This window comes from Sinocyclocheilus rhinocerous, unplaced genomic scaffold (assembly GCF_001515625.1).
Source record: "Sinocyclocheilus rhinocerous isolate Xijiao unplaced genomic scaffold, SAMN03320098_v1.1 scaffold603, whole genome shotgun sequence".
Taxonomy (NCBI): Eukaryota; Metazoa; Chordata; class Actinopteri; order Cypriniformes; family Cyprinidae; genus Sinocyclocheilus; species Sinocyclocheilus rhinocerous.
In genome coordinates, this window is record NW_015656630.1 from 2,256,616 (window position 1) to 2,276,581 (window position 19,966).

A 19,966-nucleotide genomic window follows, 5' to 3' on the forward strand; every position below is an offset into this window, starting at 1 on the left:
AATTTCTGGCTTATTTGTATTCTCTGCATAGTAATCTAGTATATATATTTTAAAAAATGTTAACATCCACAACATTACTCAAACACTTCCACCATACAGAGAAATGCTTACAACCCTGCCACCTGCGAAGAAATTATTCAAGTAATTATCTTTCTAATAGTAAAATCTTGTGCAAAATGACTTGCTCTTGAGAAAATTATCAACTGCTTTCACACAGGATTTTATTATTAGAACAATAATGACAATAAAGGTCTTGGCACATTTTTCTGTTTGGTTGAAGTGTTTCTTCATATCTCTGGGCAGGAATCTTCTGTTATGTGCTAAATAACTTTCAAAAAAGAAATATTTTATTAATTCAATACTAAATGCATTATGAATAATGTACTTTGGAAACCCAAAATATATCCCATTTGATCCTTTTCCAAAAAAACTCCCAAGGCTCCAGCCATCAGTAGTGGTGTTTGATAAGGCAAACACTATGACTATTGCTGTTACTCAGAGCATTTGTTGAAATTCATAACCCTAGGAATATCAACAAACCCTTTTTAATACTAAAAGTATTAAACTATGCCAATACAGTATGTGTAATTCATCCTGCATTGTTTGTGCTAAAAATGTGAATGATACATGAAATTATATGCTTTGCTATTACTTTTCATCATGATTGGACAGTAAAACCGCTTGAAACAAAGCCAATAAGGAAACCCCCAACACACTAAAAAATACTCAAAATACCTTAGTAACCGCCTAGCAATGCCCAAGTTTAGCATGGTCAGGAACCACTCACATTTTCATTCCTCAGAGGATTAAAAAATTTAGCCGCAAACTGCTGCCGCAAATTTCTAGTTAGCCAGAGCTGGTAGCTGCTGTGCAATTTTGAGCTATCAGTTGGATTACTCTGCTTGTCTGCTTGAGTCCATTAGTACGAAGGCAGACTGGTGATTTAGCTTATCAACTTGAGCCCAACTCTCCTCTCGTGTCCTTATCATTGCGCTAAACATGCTTTATGCATGCAAAGCGGCTGCCAGCATTACGCTGATTGTGGAACCAGAATCACGTTCAAGAGGCTTGAATGATACCTGCTGTTTTTAAAAGCATAAATCACTCAATTTAAACTGCACCTTGAAATTGTATGAAATTAAAATAGATTGGTATGAACTTTGCTTTTGCGTAAGAACATTTTAGCTTGGCCCCCTCTACACAATGAAACAACATTCAGGGATGGATCCTGACTCCATTCGACAAATATGTTAATGCTTTTTCATTATAAGCATACATTTATGTAATATTTAACATAGAGTTCGAACAATAAATAATCATTATCCACTATGATTTTCTGTCATGCTCTTAATAAATATTTAATAAAAAAATATATAATATTTTTTTAAATCTTTTTTTTCAATTTCCTTTATTGTGTAACAGTTGGCATTTGAGCTGTCTGTGCAGTATTTATTAATATTTTGAACAGTTTTGATCTGGTCTGTCACCGTACCCTAATTAATTTTACCCATCTAGTAAGGGTTAACTGTTACAAGTGTAAAACTAAATACTATAAAAAAGCATGATAATGGCATGTTAACTGGGCATAAGTCTTTTGACCTCCTGTCAAAGAAAACACCAACTGATTAGCTCAATTATATTTTTAAAGATGCACTGACATTGAGCTCTGAACTGCCCTGATATAAAAATATACGATCAGGAACAAAAGGCTTGTTATGGTGATTGTTCTCCACATGTTCTCCAGCATGTCGTCTGTGCAGACCGCTTTTGATAGTTCATCAAATATTGATGCTTTTCTCCCTGAATGCGGCTTGCTTTTTCCTACCATTTTGTGAACAAAACTGTCACTTTGCTACCGTCGTGAATGGTTTGATATATTATACACACACCAAACCCATTATCCATAAACATCATAAAGAAAAGCATACATTTCTGGAATGTCAGCTGTACTGTACATGTCGTTTATTTTAATAATTTATTCATGTGTGCATTGTTAAATTAAACCCATTCAGTTTTTATTTGCATTCTGTCAGCATGACAACTATTGTGTTGCATTTGTTCCATCGTTATAGGAATGTTTTCTTCCCCTTGTCATTATTGTTTTGTCTTTTATCCGTCCTTTTTTTGTTTACATGTTTGTTGTCATTGTTGTTTGTCACGTACAACAGATGCCCCCACCACATCGTCACCATCCACAACTTCCCCTGCACCCACCCTCCCAGACACTACAGGTCCCTTAGACTCCAAGCATCTCAATTCTGCTGTCACCGGTAACAGAGGTACTGTACAACCCCACTTCCCTTCCTCTTTTTCCTCCTGGTCTCCCTCACACATCCCTATACCTCTCTTTCTTTTCCCCAAGCCAGTTTACTCTGACTGAAGTCTGCAGCTCCAAGGACATCTAGAGTGTTTTTGTACTCAACAGTCACTTTGCACCTTTGTGTGTCCTCGTTAAGTTCCTATCTCTTCCTTCCATCATCCATTTGTTCTAACTATGATTTCTAGCATCTCAGATGTGACAGTTTGAGCCCTTTGTGTGTCATTAAACCCATCTTATTAAAGGTATGAATCAACAAAAAATGGAAATTTTAATTGTTTACTCAGACTTTTGTCATTTCAAACCAGCATGCTATTATTTTCTTTCCATTAGAACACAAAAACAATTTTCACTCAAAAATTGATACTAAGTTTCACAAATAATTACAAAGAAATGGCATGTACTGTGACATTTTGAAGTAGAAACACTAAAACAGTATTTCCTTGTAAAACGTACTCTAATGATCTTTGTTTTACAACCTCAAAAAAATCACTTTTTGCATAATTTCCCTTCCGCTGAAGCTATGACTCAAAACAATTGTGCATCCCAGGCAGTTTTCACTTGCATGCCATATATCATAACGTCAGACAGCATATGGGTTTGGGACAACTTTTGGGGGTCAGTACATGACAATCTGTATTAGATTCAACTTGGTTCACCTTAACTATATTCTTTCCTGGAGTTTGTGCATCTTTAGAAGGTCTGAACAACAGTCCCCATCAGTTAGGTGCCTTGACACCAAGCCTGTAGGCATACATCTACCATGTGACATAAGCGTTCTTTAGACCCTTGCAGTGAACGTCCAGTCTCAGGGGTATCAGGGTCTGTTTTGTTTCTTGTTTATGAATGTTTCAGCTAAATATAGACAGTGTGATTTATAAGGTGTATCAAAAAAATTTCACACTCCCCATGGACTCTCCATAAGGTCGTTTGAATGTCTACCTATTTTCGTGTGACCTGTGAGGGGTGCAGCCCTGTTGGTGCAACTTTAAGGGAAGTTTGTACACGAAAACAGAAAGGCTGTGTTGTATCATGGTTTCTCACGGTTCCATTCTTCAAAGTGGCTTACTTTATTAAATTTGAGGATAACTTGGACTAAACATGGGATTTTGTTGTCTTTGATACAAGATTAAAGTTTATCCGGCATCAGTATGTTCCTGTTCCTCAAGATATCCCAGTTTTATGCCAGGTTATGCTGAAATTATCCTTTAAAACCAGAATGGAATCAGCAACTTGTGAAGAAATACCGCACATATTCCCTCCGTCGAAAAGGATTTCTCTCCAAGCTTGTAATGCTGAACGTCTGCGGTGTTAACAGATCTTATTTCTCTAAATGCATTAGCAGCTCATTCTCCTGCCCACGATCAATGGGAGCGTACCAGTGGCGAATTTCTGGCCTCGTCGTTCTGCCAGGCTTAATGGGAATAATAACTCTTCCTCAAAGAAACACGGGGCCCAGACAATGCCATCAGTGCGTCTCCCGTCCCTGTTAAATCTGCCAAATGTGTTTTTATGGCTTGCAAATTAGCTGTAACCTTATGAAGCTGAAAGGTTGATTAAAGTACCGGGGATGCTGAGAATTTAAAATATTTACAGCTCACTTTTCATAATCAGCATGAAAGCGCACTGCCATAGAACCCGGCGCCGTTATTGTCCCACGGAGACACTTTTACAGGGATAATGATTGGTCATGCCTTTTGTCTTTAGACAAGGAGAGGAAAGTGCAGAAATTTATCCGTTTTAGGGAGGGTCCGGGTCTGGGTTCATTAGCCAAGGCCAGAAATGAAAGCGAGGACAACAAAGAGCAGCAGTTTTGCAAAATTATTACAAAACTTTTTAACCTTGTCCAGCGTCTGCCAAGAATTACCCGGCTTAATTGGATTTTACTCCAAGACATAAACAGAGAAAGGGCTATCGTGGAAGTACTGAAGTTTTTGAAGCTTTGAAATATGTTGGCTTGAAAAAAAAAAACAATTATTTCAAATTATGTCCTATTATTTCCACTGTAGGTCACTGTGGATTCCTCCAAGACCCTTTGTCAAAAAGACACGTTATACATGGCGGGAGACTACTAGCCTCCTGCAAGGAGTCTCACAGTGCGGAGTGGAACATATGTTTCTTGAAGCGTTGACCAGAAACCCAGCAATTACTCAACATGGCCACACCACAGGAGCGTAATAGGCAGACGTGCGCCTGTCAGTTGTGGCCTGGATACGGCCTTGTTCATGGGCTGTAATCCCAGTAAGAAGCAAACAAATGAGCAATCCTCAGAGAGTCATTTGCAAGTTCCAACACTTTGTTCCTGTTCTGCAAGCAGTATGTGCCGCCCTGGAAAGCTTTGTTCATCCAATTAGTGCTTTACGAGAAGTCTAGAGCCACGTTTGAGTTTCTTGAGTTATTTCTTCAAGTCACATGACTGTTTGTAGCTGTGAATGTGTGAATCACAAGGCAATTCTGCATGATTAAAATGACGAAGTAGCCGTGATGATTTTGTATAAAAAAACATTCAGCACATTTATGTTCTAGTAAAAATGATGCTACAACCTTAAACCGAAAACATTTATTTAAGAAAAATAGGAAAAAAACTTTTAAATGAATTTCATATTGTTCCTTGATGCATTTGACATTTGTTACCCATGTGAAAGAGATAGAAAGGATTGTGTTCTTTCTGTTTAGCAAAGTGCAAAGAGTACACAAGCATGTAGTTTTAGGATTGAAACAAAGTAATGGAGGGAATTTTTTTTCCTAACAACAAAAAGAATAAGAACAAGAAAAATAGCAAAAATACCCAACTTTTAAATGTGTGAGTACAAAATACAATTGCTGTTTGGCTACATTTTGTCTGAAATGCGAATTATTTTTTTGCCAGTTAACCGGAAATATATGCTCATGTTTAATATTTCCTGCATACTTAGTACACACAGTGAAAAACATTTTGTGATAGGTCAGTTATGTGTGATGTCAAAGCGTAAAAGCACTAAGCACAACTAGGGGTTTAGGAATGATGTGAAATGGACTAATTCTAACTTATTATAAATCTTATACGCTTGGCTTATGAATATTAATTAGGTGACTTTAATGTTTGTCCTGTTTGTCCTTGCTAAATAGCAGGTAAGTGACCACTAGCCATAGTAAATGACCGCTTATAGAGGTTTCTGCTTGGTCTAAAAGTCTTCAAAATTGCAGCCAGCTGCAATTTTCTTTCTTGGCACAGCAGCAAAGCTCTTAAAATATAATTATTATCTCCCCAAAAAGTGGAATTTAAGATATCTAAAAAAGATATAATATTTGCAGTGCCCCTGGGCACAGTCCATCTCTGAGATTTTTACAGACATTACTTATCCTGTATGAATTAACACTAAACATTACAGACAGTTGCTTTAGAGACATATATCCAGAAAACGAATCCCGAATGGGGTTTTAGAAGCACCGAAGGAGAATTTCATCTTGGAAATCATTCATCCTGCTGCTTATTCTCAATAGAAGGATAAAAATGATTTTGAACTTCATATCAATGAACATCTCAGAATTATTGATTTGAACTCCAAGAAAGGTGTGTTCCAGAATGAAAAAGCATTTCCTCGGAGGGGCTGCCAGAGGACACCAGCAGAAGCCGGCTCTGTTTAAATGGATAAGTCAAAGTTTCAGCTGCCGTGTCCCTGGAGGGTCAGTTAAATATTGAGAAAGGAGTCCTGAGCGCCCTCCTCTCTCTCCTTTCTGAAAATGACACAACACAGGAGGAATTAAAATGTAATGCAAAGGTCTTTTTCCTCGGTCACGCAGCGCGGTTATTGATGATCTGTCACATTAAGTCATGTCGAGGGAAGACTTATGGTAACAATTTAAAATATAACAGGAAAGGAAAAAAGAAAAGTCATTAAACTCTACCACCGAATATGAATTACAAATAAGACTCTCTTCATTCATTTTGTTTCCGTGGAAAGGAGACACTTTAAGTAATCCTCTGGAAGCCCTGAGCTGCTTTGATTTGCTGAAATGAACACTCGCCATTTCCCAGCATTCACTGCAGATCAAGTTTGAAGCACGATGGCCTAATTATGAATGTTACAGTGTAAAGTCTCCAAATCATTCAACGACTTGCCTTCTCGTGCCTCTCAGTGGAGAACACCTGTATTTGTTTTCTTTTTTCTCCCTATTTGGGTTCAATCATCCTGTCTCTCTCCAGACACACTTTTTTAACCACAATTAGAAGCCGTAATTAGTTTTGAAAATCTAATTAAACTGTGCTGACCAACTCGCCGGCCTGCCTTTGCCCTCGTTTGGCATTAGATCAACTCTCCAGAGCATCCTGTATGTAAATCAGCCCTCTAAAGACTCACAGGTCATTTAAGAGGTTGCTGGGCAAAGGGATGTGAAAGACAGACAAGGAGATTTAGCTATTTTCTCTTTTCTGCATGGATAGAGAGTGGATGGAATGGTTGATTTGGATGTTTAATGTTTATTTCCTAGATTGGGCCCTCATGAGGGCCACACAGCTCGAATATAACAGCCTCTTTTTCTTCCTGGTAACAGTTTTCCATTAGATACAATTGTCAAATGTTCTTGCTCAGCAGAAAATGGGGAATAATTGACTTATTAAACAGTGCATTAAGCCATTATTTATCTTTATTTATATATTTACAGAGTCCTAGAGACATCTAATATTATTTAATTGGCTGGCTTTTACTGCTGCCGATGTGTCATGAAGAGAAGTGAGCCTGCACATGCAGAAAGAGAACAGGAACTATAGGATCTTCAAGTCTGACTGAGGCAGAATATTCATATGGCTTCCTAGAAAGAAATGACACTGTAGTGCCCATTAACTGGGAAATCAGCCAAAGCTATGCTTTTAGATTGTTCAAGAGACTGTAAAATACTCATAAAATAATTGTAGGATGTTTTATTAACCTGTTTCTGCAGGCTTGCGGATCCTAAGAAGGTCTATAATACCTAGAGAAAGTCATCCGTTAGAATTCCCATTCATCTCAATGACAGTTTCTCAGCTGGTGTAGCTTTTTAAATAGTCATCAGTGGAGAAAAATGCTTTTTGTCCACAAAACCCATCCACATTATCATATGGAGTATAGCGCATTTACCCTAATATAAGTCAACATTAATCTTCTGTTTCTGACAGAACATCCACACGGAAGAGAAGAAATTGTTGAATAAAGTTGCTATTTTTGTTTTCTTTGCTCACAAAAAGTATTCTCATAGCTTCATGAAATTACAGTTGAACCACTGATGTCACATGGACTATTTTAACCATGTCCTAACTACCTTTCTGGGCGTTGAACGTGGTAGTTGCATTGCTGTCTATGCAGGGTCAGGAAAGCTCTCGGATTTCATCAAAAATATCTTACTTTGTGTTCTTAAGATGAACGAAAGTCTTATGGGTTTGGAACGACATGAGGGTGAGTAATTAATGACAGAATTTTCGTTTTTGGGTGAATTATCCCTTTAATATAAACTTTTATATGTATTTGAAAGTGAAGTGTGCAATTTCTGTGCAAATGGAGTCACCAAATGGAAGTGAAAAAGGGTTAAAGTTACTTTGTCTGATATTCCCGCCTAAAAGTCACACCACTGGTTACAATGTACCTATGGCTTATTTATAGTCATCACTGCATGTTACGTTAAACAGGAGAAAAGTATTTTTACACTTACATTTAAAATTTGCAAATAAAAATCTCTAAAATATTAAAATATGAGCAAAATAAACCTTATTCTGAGGCATACATTTTTAAATAACCCTTTTAAATGTGGAGGTTTGCAGATGTTCTCAGACACAGAGGACTAATGTTGATGTATCTTATGGTAAACAGCTTAATATCCAGCAGAGTTTCTAATCAAGTCTAATGAGCTCACACTTAAACTCATAATTTGGTTAATAGCACTATCTTTCCATTCCACTGCATTTTACAATTTATGCGTAATTTGGTTTGCTTCTGGTTGATTGTGGTGGAACATTTGAATCCAAGAGTCAGAGCAAATCATGTGTACAGCAATCAAATCATAAATGCCATTGAATACCTTGTGCTGGGTTTTCATATTAGGTGATTTATTGGGAGATTTCCATTGAATTTGCCTTCCGCATAGAGGGCGGTGTTTTGGTATGTTACAATTCTTTCGGTAGGCCAACCGTCTTTCTGCACCTTTCAATTTGGAAGCACATCAGCAGTCGCCCTGTAAATGTTAATTTCCAGTGTTCGATTGTACCATGAAGGTGAAGCTTTCCAGTTCAGCACTTTCTCTGTCAGTGTCCTTCAATAGCTCACCGATGTAAAGAAGATCACCGAAGCGTTGACGTTTGCTTTCCTACATTCACTTTACACTCAGCCCACGCTCACCGTCTCCCTTTAAGGCATTTATACAAATATTGCAGAGATTACCGTAAAAATAATCTCCCAGACAGCATGTGCCAGTCTCCCGAATTAGCATGTGGAGTTAATGGTAGCGCTCACCTTGAAATGTCATCCCGACAAGAGCGCAACATGGCCGCCCCTGCTGCTCCTGCCCCCCGAGGCCTGTTCATAACCCCTGCCATGTGGATTTGTTAAAAGACTGCTTCCTGCATGTTTCTCCTCTGAAACCGTTTCCTTTAAGAATTCATGTGACCGCAAGGGTTCGCGTGCGCTGGGTGCTAGTGCTGTTTTCAATGTTGTTTAGCCGCTGCTGGATTGAAAACCTCTTCTCAGATGCGCCGCTGGCGAGTTTATATCCCACACCATCAGAGCGGTGCGGTTTCACTGTCATTAATTTGTTACATTTGCCAGAGCCACACAATGCAGGGGCCAGTGGAAGAAATTCTGAATATTAAAATAGGAATGTGCGTGCGGTGCTTCAATATTAAATCATAAGGGAAGGACTGTCGCAGGCCTTATTAAAAGATAATGTGTGCTGGGGGAGAGGAAACATATCACTTCTCTGCTGGTGGATCCCACTATGTTAAGCCCATTGTGTGTCTAAGGACAAACACTCTGATGAGTTAAGCCTGTGTGTGGTGCACAAGGACAGAAAATGAGAAGCTAAGAAAGAGAAATAGTAAGCCAAGTGCAGGGTGCAAATTGCAAGGGGTTTGAGGAAGAAGTTAAAGCTTGAGCTCAACCTAGAGGAAGTCAAAATGAAAGATCATAAAGTACATATCCAAATAGTTTTAATTGTATATATTTATATGAGGAACGTTTCCTCAGATGTTCGACACTAGAGGATTTTGAACCCTACATAAAAATTGCTTTTTAAAATGATTTTTTTAATGATTAAGTAGCATGATTATTGTACAGTTTTCTTAAAATTAGAGTTTTTGATTTGTGGCATTTTCTTAAAATTAGATGGTTAAAATTGGTCAGATTCAAATTTCTTGCCTTTTTATACTATTATATAAATATTACAAGTGGTTATGACACTGGGATACCACAAGACAATACAGGTTGCATAAGACAAACCTTAAAAGTTTACACCCTGAAAATTAAAAAAGTAAACCGACCCTAGTAGACTTTGATCACACACACACACACACACACACACACACTTGCATTTGTGGTTTACGGGGACTCTCCACAGGCGTAATGGTTTTTATACTGTACAAACTGTATTTTCTATCTCCATACACCAACCCTACACCTAACCCTACCCCTTACAGAAAACTACTGGCAATTTTTCAATTTCATAAAACACCGTTTTGTGTTTTTAAGCCTTTTGTTTTACGGGGACACAGAAAGTGTACTCATAAACCATGTTTACGTTGTAGTACCCATGTCATTATACACATTTGTGTCCTCATAAACCATATATACCAGTACACAGACAGACACACACATACTGTATATATATTAGCTACGTTGCATGATTATGCAGGAAAAAATGTGTGTTTATCACTTCATTGAAGGAATATATATAGACAATACGAGTTGCATAACACCTCCACAGACTTCAAAAAGTTGAAAATGACTTTTAAAAAGTATTAAAAAATCCTATAAAAGTTGACCCACCCCCTCTGAAAGTCATTGTATAATTCACACACTGGGAAAGTGTGAGATCTGGAGCTGCATGCTACTTTTGTTTTGCTTTGACTAATGGAATGAACTATGTAACTCCTTCTCTCTAACTGTAGAAATTATCCTTAATATAGTTAGAGATTACCAGGCCTCTCACAGTGTCAATGGAGTCGCCCTATAGGACAACACTCAGCACGGCAACCCCACTGTGTGTTGATAAAAATAGAGCGAGGACAGAGAAGGGCTAATTATCACAACACTGAGGGATGTACTTGAGATTCACAGTCTAATGTTCAGGGACAAAAGTGTCTGAACACAGTACTGATATTTAGAATAGCAGTGCCAAGAATTTGTTTTGTTACTTTTCCTAGTTAAACATCACTGAGAACTAGAGTTCAGTGTGAAAACTCTGGTTGAAGAGGCATAAAGGTGAGGCTGTTTTGATAGCTGAACTAAAGTCACACACACACACACACACACACACACACCTGTAGTGGTGATACTTTTTGGGACTTAAGTTTGATTTATTGATGTCATAAAAATTGAGAGAGTTTAATACCATAGCCTTTCACCGTTGGAAATTCAGAAACATGCGCCTGTCAGATACGAGTAGCCACTCCACATTTCATATTTCAGCGAGCCACTAAAAGGGTGATAGAGATCTGCACATATTTTGTTTTTTTATTGTGATTGATTGTCACAGGGAAGTCAGATGCAGCTTGTAGGTTTTTATACTCCTCCTGTAAACACAACAAAGAGAAGAAATGCTATTATTGAGAAAGAGCAAAAAAAAACAGCCAGTCTATGAGATGTCAATCAGAGGGATATGGAGCCGGCGCGCCCAGCCGATGTCGATCCGAGGTGGGATTCTCCATTACCGAAATGAGAGCTGATGGACTGTTTGAATGCCTCTCTGGCCCTGAGTTTATCCCGGCTTTGTGTGGTTGATACAGTAATTGCAGGCAGTGGTTAGGAAGCTCCCGCAGCACAAAGCACAGCCCGGATTAAACGCACACGCTGTGGCAGATGCAACGCATGCTGTCAATTATAATATACCACTCCAAATGGCACTAAGCAGGGACATAATAATGCTCAGAGAGAGAAAGGAGATGAACCCATCTTATAAATTAATAATACTCTTGGAGGTTCAGGAGCATTGTCTGGTCGGGGATGAAATGAAGTAGCCCACAATTTGAACAGCAGGTCTTGTCTTCTGTAACCAAGAGCTTTATTCTACTCTGTAAACTCTTAAAAATAAAGATTCTGTTTTTGGTATCTATAGGGGCTTTCGCACCACATAATTCTAGGAACTGGGTTCGAAGAACTAACCAGCATGGTAGGTTTCGTGATAACGGAGATGGAATGTAAATGCACAATTTACGTGATTGAAAGAGCATGAAAATCTGACTAAATCTCCTATGACAACTTGCAGTTTTACATATAACAGGTAAATGCCGTTATCAGAGTAAATGTTTTTTACTCATGATTTTAAAAAAATGCAGGGTAACCGGTGTTTCGTATGCGTTTGGCCAATCAGCGTACACTTACATCACTGGTAGTTCCTATACAACGGTTTTAGACCCTACTCTAAAGTAGGAGCTAATTTAGTTCCCCCAAATGGAGTTTCTAAAACTAAATATGTTCCTAGCTCCTGCGGCACAAACACGCCAAAAAGCGTGTTCTTCCACCAATAGTTCTAAGAACTATGAAAAGGTTCCTCCGGCGCGAAAGCCCCTTATGGTTCCATGAAGCACTTTCAACATCCAAACCTTTACATTCCAAATAGTGGAAAAAGTTTCTTTAGGTTTTTTATATTGTTACACTGAAAAATGATTCTTTTAAAAACTGTTCATTGAAAAGAATAGTTATTCTATGGCATTGAAAAAATGCCATTTTGACTGTATGGTCAAAAAAGTACAGTATATGGATACCCAAATACCTCACCAATATGTATATGCATGTTGAGCATTACATCTCAAAACTATTGGCTTTAATAGGAAGTTGACCTTCCTATTAAATTTGTGAAATTTGTGACCCTTCTCAAACAACTTTTGACCATGTAGTGTATGTTAGTCACGAGCAGCTGACGACACAGTGTTTGTTGTGGCCCATGTCTTCCTCTTTACTTTCATTCTAGGCATGCATAGATCCCTGTCAGACCACCATATGGCTCGACCTGTCAGTTCAGACAGACTTTAAACTCCTTGACCAGGAGAGGGCTAAAGCTTTAGTCCAAAATATTTGTTGTCAACCTTCTGATGTTTCGGAAGGGGGAAAAAAAAGTATGATGAAATGAGAAAGGTTACCAACTATGTTTCCTCCTCCTCTTTCTCTCTCTTACAGATCCTAATGCCCTGCCAGGCCCGCCAGACCATGCTCTGATTGGTGGAATTGTCGCTGTTGTCGTCTTTGCAACTTTGTGCTTAATTATTGTATTGGGACGCTACCTGGCACGGCATAAAGGTAAGATTTTTCTTAAATTTCTGTAAAATGTAGACACAGTAATACTCAAAAATACATCATCATCTATAATGGGCTTCACCTGTGATTCAAAACCTGTAAATAAACAGTATTTTGAATCATTTAAGACAAAAGGTTTTGTAAAATGAATGAAAAATAGGTGCAAAAAAATAAAAATACTGCGACATTTTGAAGTTATATAATATTTTTTAATGAAAACAAAATAAGATATTTATTAAAATTTTAATAAAATAAATAAAATGTTTATTTACATTATTAGTATTAAATATTACAATTATATTCTCTGGTATATTAGAATATCAGCATATTAGAATGATTTCTGAATAATCATGTGACACTGAAGACTAGCATAATTGCTGCTGAAAATTCAGCTTTACCATAACAGGAATAAATTACATTTTAAAATATAGAAAACAGTTCTTTTAAGTGCAATAATATTTCACAATATCACTGTTTTACTGTAATTTCATCAAATAAATGCAGTCTTGGTGAGCATAAGATACTTCTTTCAGAGACATTTAAAAAATCATAATTATTGCAAACTTTTGACCGGTAGTGCATAAAAATTATTTGCATTTTCACAAGTGGTCAACAGACTTTTGGACTTAGTAATTCTCTTACATAGAATTGCCATTTTGAAGTTTCCAGCACTTTATTAGTTTCCTTTTTTTTTTTCTTTTTTTTTTACCAGAGTCCACATAAATAGGCAGTGTAAAGTTGCAGTGACATTAAAAATATCTTCAAATCAAGACCTTGTGTGTGTTTTTCAGGCACGTATTTGACAAACGAGGCCAAAGGAGCGGATGACGCCCCGGACGCAGACACAGCCATCATCAATGCTGACGGCAACCACGCACACGCAGAAGAAAAGAAAGAGTATTTCATTTAGACTGCAAGTGGCACTGCGCTCTTCTCTCTCTCTCTCTCTCTTTCTCTCTCCTCTCGTTCCTCCCCTGCACCGTGTAGGAACTTCTTCAGACAGCAGCGGAAGCTTCTTCTCACCCTTCTATGCTGTTCAGTTTGTTGTTTTCATTTCAGTTTGGATTTCTTTTGCTTTTTTCGATAACAGCTCACCTCCCACTTTTTACGAGCATCTTATTTGCTGAAGATATCACCTTTTGTAATCATCAAATAGCTGTAAAACACCCCAAAGTGGTACAAAAAAGTCAAAATCTCCAAATGTGTAAAAAAAGAAAATAATCTGCAGCCATTTTTCAGTAAGGACTCGCCCTTCATCCTCTCACAGTGTCTAAATATACAAATGTCCGCTGAGTTTCAGTCAATGCCTTCATGTTTGTCAAGCCTCTGATTGGTTGCTTGCTTTTTATCTTCAGCGTTATGATTTTTAAAAATGTTTTGTGCTCTGTTCTTTTTTTTTTTACTTTGATTTTGGTTGTCATTTATGCTGAATCCATTAATTGTGATGTTTCTCCCAAAAAAACTATGTACAGTAGTAAAAATATACTCAGACTTGGAGGGAGGGAGGTTCCCTTTTTATTCTACAGATTTTTAGGTGTTAATAATGTTATCAGTAGCGAAGCTCCATTTTCCAAATTACCATTACATGATGTGAAACCGACAGCTCACACTAAGGCTAAAATCAGTATTTTGTACTTGAACTGTAGATATTGGTACGTAAATGAATAGCTTCACAGAAGGTCTCAGTGTGTTCCACCGAAAATCACCTTGTATTTTTAAATAAGTTGAAATTGTTAGGTTTACCAACTCTGGTCACCAAATAAACCATAGCAGGCTAGTGAATTAGCAACCAGGCAAAGAAAGAAAGAACAAGCCCAGTTGTGTGTTTGTGTAGTATGATGCTGCATCTTCACTGCTTGGTTCTGCAGCAGTCTGTCTATTCCTGCACTGATCGACCCCCATACGCAGCATTTTCATAACAACAGATCCACGAATATATCATCCTTTCAGCTGTTTACACAACCGTTGTGCCGAACACAAGAAATCTCACAACACACAGAAAGTGATATTTAAAAAAAAAAAAAGTAGTGTGCAACTATTTCAGTGCTCTTAAACCTGCACATCACTGGTCAGATATATATACAGTTCATTAAAGATCCCAAAAACGTTTTATGCTAACCTAAACATTATAATAACAACGTTGAGAGAACGTTGCCCACGCGTAGCACTCATTTTACAGCGTGAGGTTTAGGCCAATCAAAAAATAAGCACAAATGACTCGCATCAACTCATGAATCAGTCTAATACAGCAATCGTGAAGTAAAAAGAACTAACTTTCATTACCCAAACTGGACATCAGTACGCTTTACGCTCACTGAAGTCACAGGTTATGTTAATGTTTGGAAGTGTTTTTGAAATTACGGTATCTTTTTTCTGTTCTTTTGTTGATTTCTATGATGAATAGACAACCTTGCTAAGGCTGTATAATATATCTGCTAAATGTGGTAACTAGTGAAAATTGTTGTTAGACTTTGGGATCCCTAATTCCATCAAGTTTGTATATTAGCTGATCTAAATATTGGAGGGGACAAATCGTTCATTTTTTTCATCTTATTTGTCAATAAAAGATTCTCAACAACTTCATAAACTTTGCTTTAGCTCAAGGTGTGTATATACTGTACAAGTATCCCATTTTGGTAAAACATTTTCGAAGGAATGTTTTTGTTCGACTCGCAATGTAAATTATTTAATTTGGCTTAATTGAAAACCACTCAATGAGTTTGACAGCATTTGTGACAGCAGTGGAATAATTAATGAAACAGCAACGCTATGTGTTTGTTGAATGGGAGACTTTTAAATCACCTTCACCTGATGTTCGTTTCCTGTAAATGATGACGATTAGTGTTCAAACTTGCTTTCGCAGTCTGTCTCCATTCTCACATATCAAAGCTTATAAAACCCACAGATGGTCAAGCTTTACATTTGATCAGTTTAATGCACCACAATAACACATATCACTTCCATATACAAGTATGTTACTCAAATGTAATTGTCTCGTCACATGTATCCATAATATGTGTGAATATATTAATGGCTAGGAATATGGTATCCTTTGACAAGAGTCACTGGGCTGTGTGTTATCAGTCAGATTACATACTTCTGAAGGCCAAACCATTTATCAGTGCACACAAAAAAAACAATTTAAGCCTTATGAAATGAAACATAACCACTCACATGCTACTCAAGCCACAATTACCTTTAATTTATTTCTCTTTTCCTTCTACTTCCTCTCTCGTTATGTGGATTGGCTGAAAGCCGTCTGTCTGGCATAATAACTGCTAACAATGTTTGGTACTTTGTCTGATTGTGACACTGACCTAATGCTGCCTTTGTGGTCAGTAAATCACATGCTATTATCAAGAAAATATATCCACTTGCTCAGATTTTGACCAGTTACAGGACATACTCAACGTTTCTAAGAACAAACAATTCAGCTTCTTTTATCACCATAATTGCCTTTTTGTTTGTAGTGGGAACTTTGTGTTGTTTTGTTTCAGCGATGACTGGTCACCCAATGCCTGGTTGTTTCTTTTCCTTCAAACTCGCCTTTATAAATTGCATGTTATATTGTCACCTCGCATTCACGTTTTTAATGCACCAACGCATTTCCAGTTTGATGTTTTTTGTTCAGCTAGTGACTGCAGTGGAATTTACAAAACATGCTAAAAGCAAGCTTGTACTGAAATCAGTTATGGTGTGTTAATTTGAATTGGTCACTTATGAGATTCCATAAGAGCAATGATGTTCCCTGTGTAGGCAACTCACTAGGTTTTGGAACAGAGCTTAGGTTTTTGTCAGTTAGAAACATTTTTGAGAGCCTGCAAGAGACAATTCATCTACAACTGCTGTTTCACTATGTTGTGGATACAGACATGATTTGGGGAAAAAAAAGGTTCCATATGTTTAAATAAAATGCACCTGGGTTATTTCTCCTCCTGACAGACTATAAAAATATAGACTACACCAATTAGCAGGCAGATTTTGTTGGCAGAATAATGAAAGCCTCCCTAAAATGCACCATTCATGATCACAGTGAAATGTGAAAAAGTAGAAAGCATTCACTCTGATCAACTTTCATTTACTGAAAAGGTTTAGAGTTCAAAATATTTCATTCACTGAAATAAAATAATTTGTGTATTAAAAACTCTAGCAAAGAGTCTTTTTAACAAACTGGCCAGAACAGAAACTGTAACACTGTTAATCAAAAATGTTAATTTATGTCACCCGGTTGCATTATTTTAATCCGCTGCATTTTTTTGCATCTCAGGTATGAAGCGTTTTTCTTTCTATTTTAACACATACATGTATCATACCAATTTATTTCTTATTTGCTCAATCATGCTGCGTTTTAAACATCCTTATAATCACACTAATATATCAGTGTTTATTTAATGCTCATGCCAGTGTGTGTATATATGCTTGTTTCCAATCCATATCACACAAGCTGTATATTGTTTAAACACATCCGCATAATAAAGAAAAGCTCTCCAGTTGCTGTAATGATCCGTTGCGAAATTTAGACCAGAAAAAGATGCACTCTAATTTAGCTTGTAAATGAGCTACACTAAGAGGGCAGTTGTCATAGTAAAGACACGCTACAATTAGGTCAAGATCAAATAGTTTGAAGGAAACGCAGTTTTTCGCATGACCTTGCTAGAATTAGCTGCACCGACGACGACACAATACACACAGTTCCAGAAACGTCTGTAGTTCAAATGTAAAAGATAAACAGACAAACGCTACTTAAATTTCACCATGTTCCTCTCACGTTGCAAAACTCTTCTGCGTGCCAGTGAAGCAGATGTAGTGGGTAGCATACTGTGCACTGGTAGATTGAGTACCTGGTTTTTAAGCAAAATGGCCTCCCTAGCTCTTGAAATGATAGTGGCTTCAGAACACGAAGGGTTTGTGCTTCTTGTAGCAAGCTGAAATGAAAACGCCTCATTTGGTTTATTTTCTTTTTTTAATGTGTTCCTTGGTGTATTCATTTGGTTCGAAATTCGATTTTAAGCCTAATTCACATGTATGGAATGAAATTGTTAAATAAATAAATGCCAAAATTTCCTGTCTGTTCTTCTTACGGTCTAAACACAACACAATTCATCTGGATTTTATCCATTTTCTACTGTCTGTCCATATACAGTATCTGCGCAACCACAGCAAGATCAACCACCCAGAACAAGCATCCATTTAGAACAACCTAACAATTACCTGCTTAGCAACACCCTACTAACAAACCACCACACATAACTTCCTGTCAGAACCCTAGCAACACCCTAGGACATCTTAGCAACAAGCCAGGACATGCTTAGCAACACCCTAATAATACGCCTCCAAACACAACTGTCTATTCGCACCCTAGCAACCACCTAGAACACCCTAGCAATACCCTAGTAATCAGCCTCCACACACAATTGCCTATCAGCACGCTAGCAATCACCTAGAACACCTTAGCAACAAGCAATTATATACTTAACACCCTAGTAATCAGCCTGCACACACAACTGTCTATCAGCACCCTTGCAACCACCTGGAATAATTTAGCAACACCCTAGTAATAAGCCACCACACACAACTGCCTATCAGCACCTTAGCAACCTCCTAGAATACCTTAGCAACAAGCAATGACATGCTTAGCAACACACTAGTAATAAGCCACCACACACAACTGCCTATCAGCACCCTAGCAACCACCTAGAACACCTTAGCAACAAGCAATGACATGCATAGTAACACACTAGTTATAAGTAGGGCTGGGTATCGAGTTCGATACTTTTTAGGCACCGCAGTTATAAGCCTCCACACACAACTGCCTGCCAACACCCTAGCAACCACCTTGAACACCTTAGCAACAAGCAATGGCATGCTTAGCAACACCCTAGCAACAAAACAACACACAGAACTGCCTATCAGCACCCTAGCAACCACTTAGAACACCTTAGCAACAAGCAATGACCCAGAACACCCTAGCAGTGACTTGCCTAGCAACATCCTGGCAATAATCCACAACACAGAACTGCCTATCAGCACCCTAGCAACCACTTAGAAACCCTTAGCAGCAAGCAATGAGGTGCCTAGCAACACCCTAGCAACATCCCACCACACATAACTGTCTTTTAGCAAACTAGCAACCACCTAGAGCACCTTAGCAATGACTTGCCAAGCAACACCCTGGCAACAAGCACCCTAGCAATCACCTAGACCATATAAGCAATAAGCAATGACCTGCCTAACAACACCCTAACAACAAGCCACCACACAGAACAGCCTATTAGCACCCTAGCAACCACTTAGAACACCTTACCAACAAACAACCAGCCAGTACTACCTAGAAACAACCTAGAAACACCTCTAGCAGCCATCAAGAAGACTATAACAAGCCACCACTTACACCTGTCTAGCAACACCCTGACAACCACCCAGAATGGCCAAAGTTTTCTAGACAAACTTTTCTTTTCTAGCTACTCTTTGCATTTAAACTTTACGCATTTAGTTTTTGCAGACTCACGGCACAGGTGTGTCTAAGATGCAGAATGTTCTGGACTGTATAGACATAGCTGCTAGCATGGAGACAGATACAGACTCTGAGAGATGAAGACAGCAGCAGACACCTGAGGGGAAGTGAGACAGCAGCCATCAGGGCAGGAAACTGACATCACTGTGAAATCACCACAGGAGACGAATCTCCACTCCTACACACACACTCACACCGAGGTCAACAACACCACAAAAACAACCTCTGCCATTTCAAACAGCCTCATGGTTTGGGTCTGTTATGACTTGGCAGATTAAGACTGGACAGAACAGCAACGCAATATATTTAGCTGCGAAAAGAAGAATAATTGTTGTAATGGTTTTTATCTGCTTCTTTTGTTTGCTTGAATTAGGGTAGTTCTATATTTCTATAGTTTGCAACCCAGAACAACCACACAGGCACAAATGTAACATCTGTCATTCACCAGTATAAATTATGAAAAAGAAAGTAAAAAAGAAACTATAAAGTGTTATTTTAAAACAAATTTTATACTATTATGGTATATGTTATATATAATATATAGTAAAATATACTATAATAGTATATATCTATATCTATCTATCTATATATAAAATTATGAAAATGAAAGAAAAGACTGTTATTTTAGAACAAATTTGATACTATTATAGTATATTTTATATATAATATTATACTTTTGTA

At 37.8% G+C, this 19,966-nt stretch overlaps 1 protein-coding gene across 3 annotated transcripts in view; it reads left to right on the forward strand.

The window, feature by feature from the left end:
* The window catches only part of LOC107720667 (cell adhesion molecule 2-like), a 437,719-nt gene extending 423,970 nt beyond the window's left edge, over positions 1 to 13,749 (forward strand). For all 3 annotated transcript variants that reach the window (XM_016528444.1, XM_016528445.1, XM_016528446.1), the window contains 3 exons: positions 2,169 to 2,279; positions 12,655 to 12,774; positions 13,563 to 13,749. In XM_016528444.1, coding sequence (XP_016383930.1) covers positions 2,169 to 2,279; positions 12,655 to 12,774; positions 13,563 to 13,681 — 350 coding nt within the window. In that variant the 3' untranslated portion in view covers positions 13,682 to 13,749. The remainder of the gene's footprint in view (positions 1 to 2,168; positions 2,280 to 12,654; positions 12,775 to 13,562) is intronic.
* The last annotated feature ends 6,217 nt before the right edge of the window (positions 13,750 to 19,966 follow it).